A 9,742-nucleotide genomic window follows, 5' to 3' on the forward strand; every position below is an offset into this window, starting at 1 on the left:
CCGGGCAGGGCTCCACCGGGATGCGGAGGGGTCGGAACGGGAACTCAGGGCCTCCCCCGGCCTCCCCCCGCGTCGGGGATGCTGCCGGTCACCGGCTCCGCCGATCGCGCAAAGCGCGGTATCATCCCCGATCCCGTGCGCGGTCGTTGTGAAAGGTTAAAAAGGACGGGGAAAAAAAAGAACAAACCAACAAAATCAAATTAAAAATGAATAGGGAAAGAGGGCAAAACTTAATGCTGTCGGGGGAGGGACATGGTGGAAAGTGCGAGCGCGTGGGAGGAAAGTTTTTGCCTGGTTTGGAGGGAGGGAGCAGCTGGGGATGCGGGGATGCCCCGCAACGCACCGCGGTGGTCCTCGGCGAGAGGGCTCCGGTGTTTGTACGGCACCGGTGCACCGTAAAGGAGAGAGAAATCCCATTACCCAGCGCAGCGGTGGGGAAAGGGGGATGATAAACAGGGTGATGTTTAACTAAAAAGACGGGAACGACACCAATAAAATGCAAATTTAAACTCGCCTGAAAAGGACTTTTCTCCCCTCCTTCTGTATGAGATTTAAAATGAATTTGAGTTTGTGTTTGGGCTTTTTGTTTGGTTTTTTGTCTGGTTTTTCTAGTCTTTTATTTTCACTCCTTTTTCTTTTCTTTTTTTTACTCTTTTACTTTCTCTCTGTTTTTTTTAACCTTTTTTCTCTAGTAATTTTTTTTTTTTTTTTACTTTTTAATTTTCTCCTTTTAAAAACATCTTCTGATGTCCCTCTTTTTCTCTTTCTTTCTTTTTGTACGCTTCTAATGTCCCTCACCGAGGCCGAGCGAGGTTGCTCTGGAACATCCCGGCCGGCTCCCTGCTGAGCACGGGTGGGCTCGGTCCCGCCCGGGGCTGGGGGCTCGGACCCGGCCGGGAACGGATCTGGGCGAATTGCGAGATGCAGTGAAAAACAAAAAATCCACCCCGACTCAGAGGCCCGGCCCTAAGAGGGGACTGTGCTGCCCATCCCCGTGGCTTTTGGGGGATTTTTCCCCTCCGTCTGGGGCTCCCGTGGGTGCCCCACGCCGGGACACGAGTGTCCTGGGGGGCACAGAAGACTCGAGGGAGCCTGGGGATAGCGGGCTTTGATTTTCGGATCCTGCTGGAAACAAGCGCGAGCACTTTCTCCTCTCAAACGCCTGCTCTGGGTCGGGGTTCCCGTTGGGGGGTGAGGCGGATGGGGGGCACCCACTGCCCCCTCCGGCCGGGGGGAGCAGCCCCCCTCGTCTGTGCTGCCACTTTCCCCGAGCGGGATTTTGGGGGGGTTGCTTGTGTCGGGGCGGGCGGGCAGAACCCCGCGATAATCACAGCGGTGCGGGGGCACCCCAGACCCCCGGGAAGGTGGGGGTGGGCAGCGGTCTGTGCCCCCCGGGGAGCAGGGGAGAACCAGATGCTTTCGCTAGCGCCTGGGAAAGGAGAAAAAAAAAATCGCTGTGAAAAACTGGTGCTTGATGGACACGAGATGCTCATCTCCTTCCCCTCATTCATCCCCACCGACACATGTCACCGGGGGCCGCAGCCGAGGGTCGCGCTCCCCTGACGGCTGCCCGCAGCTGTCGCCTTCCCGGGCGGCGGAGCGGGGCCGCCCGCCCGCCCCGGCCCCGCGGCTCCGCATGAGAAGCGGCCCATGTGCGGGGGCACCGGGCGGGGGGAGCCCAGGGCTCTATTGATCCCCGAGAGCGGCGGCAAAGCGGCCCAACAGCTGGGCGGGGGGAGCCCTGCGCGCCCGGTGCGCGCCCCGACGGGAGGGGATGGCCGCGAGGGGGGACCTGCGAGGGGGGCAAAGATGATATCGTGAACGCAGCCCCCGGGCTTTCAAACACCCGCAGGAGCTCCGAGGCGATGTCTCGGCCCGGGGACAGCCCCGGGAACTGGCTCTGCCGGACCGGGCAGGCTCCGCACTCCCGCCCGTCCGGCTGCCCCCCGCGCGGAGCGGGCTTCCTGCCTTCCTTTTCCTTTTTATCTTCCAATTTCTCCCTCCCTCGCTTTTTTCTTTTCCTCAAGGATGAGGAAAACAGACATGAAAGAGAGCGCAGTCGGTGGGTACAGGCGGGGGATGCTGCGGGCTCCGGGGAGGGCCTCCGCCGACCCCCGCGCTCAGCCCCGGCTGCCACCCGTGTGTGTAACCCCGGGCACGCCGGGGCCGTTCAATCCGCCGTTCCCTTCCTAATTCCCCGGCGGAGGCTCAGCCGGCCCGAAGGGACGGTGCGGGGCCGGCTTCGGGGCTGGCGGGGCCCGGGACCGGGTGGTGACACCTCCCCGGAGCGGTGGCTCCCGCCGGCCAGGAGAGCGCAAAGGAAAGAGAAACCTCGTCCCTCCGCACCGCCCCGGTACCGACCGGCCCTTGGAAGGTAAAAGCGAATTAATCTTTATTTACCCCCCCCAAAAAAAAAGTCCATCCCGGTAGCCGGTACTCCTCGGCCCGGGACGGGCACTGCGAGCGCCGGTAACGGAACCACCGCGAAGTGACCGGCGCCTTCGCTCTGCCCTCGGAGGCCGGGGGGCCCCGGGCCCGCCGCCCCCTCCCCGCCGGCGCCGCCCCGTCGGAGCGCACGGGGCCCGGCCCCGGCCGCACCGCAGCGCTCCTCCCGGGACAGGCGGGTTCTCCTCAGTTCTGCGCAGCGCGGGAGCCCCCGCGCCCTCGAGCCGCGCCGTTCGCGACGGGGGAAGCGCCGCTACACCGGGATCTCCTTCGCCGCCGCTCGCCAGCGAGCCGCTCCTATACCGGACCCGTGACCCTGTGCGGGGGGTGCCAGACCCCATCGAGCCGCCCCGTCTCCTCGCACCCGCCGTCCCCTCATCCGCGCACCGACACGAACCTACCGCTGCCAGCGGGCTCTGGCGGCCGTCGGTGTGCCGGTCTCTGTGCCGGTGGGTCGGTGTGTCTGTCGGTGTGCCGGTCGGTGTTGTCGGTGTGTCTGTCGGTGTGCCGGTCGGCCGGCGGGCCGGCGCGGGCGGAGGCGGCGGCGGCGCCCCGGCGGCTCCTATAAAGGGGCGCGGACGCCCCGTCCGGCGCGGGCGCGGCGGGCGCGGGGGGGCGGCGGCGGCGGCGGCGATTGGCCGGGCCGGGCCGTGACGTGCGCGCGCGGTCCATAAGGCTGCGGCGGCGGCGGCGCCGGGACCATGAGCAGAGCCCCCAGCGCGGCCGGACGGCGGGGCCGCCCCTCTGCCCCGCGCCCTCCGCCCGGCCCGGCCCGCCCGCCCCGGGCCCTCCGCACCGACACCGACACCGCCCGGGCCATGCCACGCCGCGCCGGCTCGGCGGGGACACGGGCGGCCGCCGCGGGTAGCGATGCGCGGGGGTAGGTAGGGCTGACTGGCGGACTGACGGACTGACGGACGGACTGACAGACGGACGGACGGGGCCGCCGAGACGTCGAGGGAGAGAAGCGAGAGCGAGCGGCGGAGCGAGGAGCGGCGGAGCGTGTCCCCGTCCCCGCGTGTCCCCAGCCCCGCGTCAGGGCGATGTCGCCGCGGCAGCAGCCACAGCCCGTCTGACCGCCGCCGCCTCTCCATGTCCCGGCTCGTTATTTATTATTATTATTATTATTGTTATTATTATATTTTTTCCTCCTTTGATTTCTCTTTGGGAAAAGCACTTTGACTCCTGACTGCTCTACCTCAGACCCGAGAAAAACTCATCACGCTCGCTTTTTGGCGGTTTTGTTTTTAATTTTTTAATTTTTATTTTTTTCTGAACGCCGATCTTTATAGCCGTTATTGTTTTATTGTTATTATTATTATTATTATTATTATTATCCGTGTGGTTGGTAGCGGCCGGGATCCTACGGCTGTGTCGAAGCGCTGGGCAGTGGGGGGTTCTCCTGTGTACCCCTCCTAGGACACTCGAACGAAGATTTTTCTTCTTCCTCCCTTTCTTTTTCTCCTCCTTCACTTCTCCAAGGCTTTTAAAACAAACACATACACTCACAGAAAAAAAAAAAAAGAGAGAGAGAGGAAAAAAAAAAACAAAACAAAAAGCAAACCTATGCCGGTGTTGTCATCTTTTTGAAAAAAAAAATTGTTGTTTTAATTTTTTTTTTCTTGACACCTGGGAAACCGCTGCCCCCCTCAGAACTAACCAAAGACAATGGTTCACTGTGCAGGCTGCAAAAGGCCGATCTTGGACCGGTTTTTGTTGAATGTACTGGACAGGGCTTGGCATGTGAAGTGTGTTCAGTGCTGTGAATGTAAATGCAATTTGACAGAGAAATGCTTTTCGCGAGAAGGCAAGCTTTACTGCAAAAACGACTTCTTTCGGTAAGTACCGGCCCCGCCGCTCCTCTCCATCCGTTTTTCATCTCCGTTTTTTTTCCTCTTTATTTCTGCCGTTTCCCCCCGTTGTCAACGGGACGCACAAGCGCCTCTTCCCTCCCCGTGACACGCGAACGTCTGGAAGCGCTGTTATTTCTCCCGGTTACCGGCGGCGGGGGTCGGGCCCGGGGAAGGGCCCGTCGGGCCGTGCGTGTCGGTGACGGGCCGATCTCGAGTTCCTCAAAGTTCCTCCCGAACTATCGACGGGCAGAGCGGGGCGGGGGTACTGCGGGCCCGTGGCGGGGGGTGTGCGGGGGCCGTCCCGGGCCCGATGCAGGGAGCCGGGGTGACCCCGCCGGGGCTTTCCGCGGCCGTGAGCGCGGCGCTGTCCGGGCCGGAGTCCCGCGTTTTTCCCCGCACGCCCGGGCCCGGTGCCGCCGGGGAAGACCCGGTACGGGCGCTCCGCGGGCCCATCGCCTCCCGTCCAAGCGAGCCCAGGCTGCCCCGGAGGGCAGCGACCCTTCCCCGCCGGATGGATGGAGAGGGCAGCGGGTGCCGACGCTCTCTCGCCGCCGCTTCCCCCGCGCATCCCGGCGCCGGGATCAATCCCGGGCTCGGAGCGGCCGCCGGTGCCGCTGCCCGGCCGGGCCCCGCCGCCGCACTCCGGCGAGGAGGGCAAGGACCGCCTCGGGGCCGGGGCGGCCTCCGAGCCGCCACCGCACACCCGCACAACGCGCGGGCCGAGCCCCGCAGCCGCTTCTTCCTGGGCACGGGGACCGGCACTGCCCCGAGCCCGCCGCTCCTCCGCGGGGATCGGCCCGGCCCTGCCCCGGTCCCGAGAGCCCCGCGGGGCCGAGCGGGACTCGGGAGGCCCCCGGCCCCGCCGCGGGTCCGGCCCCGCCGTCCCCCCGCTCCCCGCGCTGGCCTTGCCCGCACCGGCGGCTCCTCCGGCCGGGGCCGATAGCAGCGTTCGGAACGGGTGGAATTTCTGCGTGGTGCTTATTAGAGCGTCGTTAACGCGGTGTCGGGGCGCAGGGGACACCTTGGGCAGTGCAGCCCCCGGGTCCATCAGTCCCGCAGCCCCGCTGCCCAGGCCGATTTGATTTTTATTTTTAAAAAAATACAGCGTCAAGAATTCGCTCGTTAGGAAGAGAGAGCCCTCCGCCCGGGGACGCCGTATTTTGTTTAATTGCGTTTTTGCACGGCCAGGCGGGGCGAGCGGAGGCCGCGGTGAGGGGCGCGGGGCCCCGCGGCTCGGCGGGCGCTGCTGACCCGCTGCCCGGCCTCTCTCCGCAGGTGTTTCGGGACCAAGTGCGCGGGCTGTGCCCAGGGCATCTCCCCCAGCGACCTGGTCCGCAGGGCGCGGAGCAAAGTGTTCCACTTGAACTGTTTTACGTGTATGATGTGTAACAAGCAACTCTCCACCGGCGAGGAGCTCTACATCATAGACGAGAACAAGTTTGTCTGCAAAGAAGATTACCTAAATAACAGCAATACTGCCAAAGAAAACAGCCTGCATTCAGGTGAGGGAGCGTGGCCCGGGTGATGCGGGCAGGGATGTGCTCAGCCCCGGCTGCTCCTTGGAATGAGATGCTCTTCTCCCTTCTTCTCTCCTTTCCTTTCTCCTCTTCTTTCTCCCATCTTTTCCTTTCTTTCTTCTTTTCCTTCTTTCTTCCTTCTTTTTTCTTTCCTTTCTCCCTTCTCTTCTCTCTTCTCCTTTCCCTTCTTTTTCCTGTCCTTTCTCCTCTCCCTTCTTTTTCCTCTCCTTTCTCCTCTCCCTTCTTTCTCCTGTCCTTTCTCCTCTCTCTTTCTTTTCATTTCATTTCTTTCTCCTCTCCATTGTCTCTCCTTTATTTTTCTTCTCCTTTTCTCCTCTCCCTTTTTTCTCCTCTCCCCTCCTCTCCCCTGTCGTACCGCGGCCTGTCCATCACGGCCGTTATTTCCCCCTGGCCGCCCCCGGCTGACCATGACCCGGTTTGCTCTCCCCCAGCCACCACCGGCAGTGACCCCAGCCTGTCCCCCGACTCTCAAGACCCCTCCCAGGACGACGCCAAGGACTCGGAAAGCGCCAACGTGTCCGACAAGGAGACGGGCAGCAACGAAAACGACGACCAGAACCTGGGGGCCAAGCGGCGGGGACCTCGCACCACCATCAAAGCCAAACAGCTAGAGACTCTGAAAGCCGCCTTCGCGGCCACCCCAAAACCCACCCGGCACATCAGGGAGCAGCTGGCACAGGAGACTGGCCTCAACATGCGGGTCATCCAGGTACCGCCGCCTCCGGGCACCGGGCACGGCTCCGGGGGATGCGGGAATGCGACTCTGGGGATGCAGGGATGAGGAGTGGCCGGTGCCCGGCACCCCCCGCACGGCAGGGCCGGAGAAAGCCCCGCCGACCTTTTAAATCGTTGTTACCGAGGTGCCCCGGCAGCTTCCCGGTGCTTCCCAGCCCGTCGGCTCCTTCCCGGGAGCCGTGGGTTTATTCTCAAAAATCCTGAAGAAGCTGAAAGTAGTTTCGAAATTAATAACCAGAAATGTGAGGGGTTAATGGGTAAATAAGAATGACAATGCGCTGGAATTATTAAAAGGTTTATAAACCCGCAGCGCTGGGGTAATGGGGGGTTAAAGGACCATTAAAGGCGAGGTTAGATTGGAGAGGCTCAGTGTGAGGGTAATTAGCAGTAATCTTGTCAGGGTAATAAGAATTAACTCAATCATTCTTGACCTGCAGCCGGCGGGGAGCGGGGCCGCCGTCACGCGTGGGTTTGGCCCCGTTTGGAACGAGAAGGAGCTGGGCTAGGGGTGCACCGGCAAAAGAGACGGGGAAAGGGGAAAAACGCGACCCTGGGGTGGGGATGAGGATGGGAACGGAGAGGAAGGGGGCTGCGGGGTGGCGGCATGAGCGGAACCCCCGATGCCGCGGCTCCCGTGACCGGCGCCTCTCCCGCCGCCCGCGCAGGTCTGGTTCCAGAACCGGCGCTCCAAGGAGCGGCGGATGAAGCAGCTGAGCGCGCTGGGCGCCCGGCGACACGCCTTCTTCCGCAGCCCGCGCAGGATGCGGCCGCTGGTGGACCGGCTGGAGCCCGGGGAGCTCATCCCCAACGGGCCCTTCTCCTTCTATGGAGGTGGGTAACGCGATCCCCCCCCGCGGCCCCTCACCCCCTGTGCCCGCGGACACCCCGTGCCGGGATGCACGGACACCCGCGGGGACACCAGGGGGACACGCCAGGCTCCCGGCTCAGCTCCCGGCAGCGCTGCCCTGCAGCCCTGGGGCTGTCCTGGGGCCGTCCCGCTGTCCTGGGGCCGTCCCGCTGTCCTGGGGCCATCCCACTCGGCTTCCCCGCCTGTCACGGGACTTCCCTCTCCCGGGGGTGGCCGTCGCGGCGCTGCCAGCAGTACCCCGGTGTTCCCCCGGTGTTTTTGGAATGTCGGCTCGTGTCGGTGCCTCCGCTGCTCTGCGGGAAGGGAGTCCCAGGGCTGCCGGAGCCCGGCCAGCCCAGGAACCGGTTTCCCCCTCGGGTTCGTGGGTGACACCCCGAGCCCCCCAGCCGCGCGGCCGTGGGAGCGCTCCCGCGTCGTTCCCGCTCGGGTGCCCGCCTGTTACCTTCCCTCTGTCTCTCCTTGTCCGCCAGATTATCAGAGCGAGTATTACGGCCCTGGAAGCAATTACGATTTCTTCCCGCAAGGACCGCCTTCGTCTCAAGCGCAGACCCCCGTGGATCTCCCCTTCGTGCCCTCCTCGGGGCCGTCGGGCACCCCGCTGGGGGCCATGGACCACCCCCTGCCCGGACATCACCCCTCCAGTGAGGCTCAGCGCTTCACTGACATCATGTCGCACCCCCCGGGAGACTCGCCCAGCCCCGAACCCAACCTGCCCGGGTCCTTGCACTCCATGTCCGCGGAAGTTTTTGGCCCCAGCCCCCCCTTTTCGTCGATATCCGTCAACGGTGGTGCTAACTACGGCAATCACTTGTCCCACCCTCCAGAAATGAACGAAGCAGCTGTGTGGTAGCTTTAAAACGAACTGGGTCTTAAGTAAGTGATGATCATCTAGTCTGCTTATTGTTATGGTGTACAGAAATGAATTAATATAACATCTCTCCTGCCCTAAGACAATATTACCTTGGGAACGAACTGAATCCAATCGCTCCAAGGCAAGCTTTGCTCTAGACCAGGACAATCTCCATGTTATGGTTGTATCAAACAAGCGAGGGGACTTTTTTTGTACCATTGACAAAGAAACTGGGGAAGCTGTACAGTAAAGTGCTGCCATTACCGTAGGATGGCGTGAGTTTGATTTACCCTGTTGGATGTCATCCTAAGAGCCACAATCCTTAGAAACTTCTCGTTTTAAAAAAAAAAAAAAAAAAAGATAAGAAATTAATAATTGAATGAAGGAAAGGTCAAAGAAAAGGGGGAAAAAAAAAGCTTCAAGAACTCTCTAGCGGTCCCGGTTAAGGATGGTTCTGGCATTATGAATCTGTTTGTTCATTTTTGTCTCTCAGAAAGTTCGACAACAAGAAACTCTTTTTAGCTTCAGCCATTTCAGCCTGCTGACGATCAGGTGGGACAACTTTTCTTTTTTCCTTTCTTTTTTTTTTTTCTTTGCTGTTTTGTTTTGGTTTTGGTTTGTTTTTTTGTTTTTTTTTTTTTCCAAAAATAGCAAATACTAAATGTTAAGCCCTCAGCACCAACTCTTCTACCTTCACAAAGCTACACGTACAAAACCTCCTCATCATAGCAAAGGTCACCACCCAGACCTCTAACGAAAATGACTTGAAAAAACAAACAAACAAACAAAAAGTATTCTACCTTCACAGAGAGAGAAAAGCTAAACAAAAAGACTCTATTGAACTAAAAACAGTCAACTGTTTACGTCTAATGTTAAATTCAGGAGCTCAATGTTTTACTAATAAATCCTGTTTTAGAAAAACCTCTTGTTCAAAAGCAAAAGATTTTGAGCAACCAACCAAAATAGTTCATTTTCTTTTCTGTAGATGTTCTAACAGATTGCAGGGCTTGTGGTTCACTGTGCTAGTTTGTAAAAGGTGTTGTTTACAGAAGGCAAAGAAAAAAAAATCCACAAAACCCAGACAGTTGCCAAATAAAGTAAATATATAGCACAAATACTGTAAGGTGCTTTGCACCAGCAACCCGAGAAGGTGTTTAAAAAGTGTTACAAGGTTAAAAAGAAAAAAAAAAAAGACAAACAAACATCTTTGCTAATTTTTAGTCCTGTTGAACATTCATGGAATTGTTAATATGACTTATATAGACCCACACAGGTTTTATTTTTGTGTCTTTAAAATAAAAGTCCAAAATATTTAAATTTTATGGTCAAATATGCAGTCAACAGCTGCTACTTTTTTCTTTATATATTAAATTTCTCATATGTCTTTTATTGTTCTAATAAACCTAAGCTTGTGTGACCTCCAGTGCATATTAGACCATTCACTGTATGAAAG

The 9,742-nt window shown here is 59.2% G+C and overlaps 1 protein-coding gene and 1 long non-coding RNA gene across 2 annotated transcripts; one reads left to right on the forward strand and one right to left on the reverse strand.

Moving 5' to 3' along the window:
• Positions 1-694: 694 nt before the first annotated feature.
• LOC108500505 lies at positions 695-2,952 on the reverse strand. Its single transcript, XR_001875865.1, has 2 exons — positions 2,847-2,952; positions 695-1,429 (listed from the first exon to the last, which is right to left on the reverse strand). It is a non-coding gene; the product is annotated as an uncharacterized LOC108500505 (long non-coding RNA).
• Positions 2,953-3,319: 367 nt separating this feature from the next.
• On the forward strand, positions 3,320-9,481 carry LHX1 (LIM homeobox 1). Its single transcript, XM_017821738.1, has 5 exons — positions 3,320-4,283; positions 5,574-5,800; positions 6,268-6,545; positions 7,237-7,402; positions 7,910-9,481. Exons 1-5 carry the CDS (start codon positions 4,114-4,116, stop codon positions 8,287-8,289), a joined length of 1,221 nt encoding a protein of 406 aa, XP_017677227.1. The 5' UTR covers positions 3,320-4,113; the 3' UTR covers positions 8,290-9,481.
• The last annotated feature ends 261 nt before the right edge of the window (positions 9,482-9,742 follow it).

The sequence above is a fragment of the Lepidothrix coronata genome, unplaced genomic scaffold (assembly GCF_001604755.1).
Source record: "Lepidothrix coronata isolate B3197 unplaced genomic scaffold, Lepidothrix_coronata-1.0 Scaffold91, whole genome shotgun sequence".
NCBI lineage: Eukaryota > Metazoa > Chordata > Aves > Passeriformes > Pipridae > Lepidothrix > Lepidothrix coronata.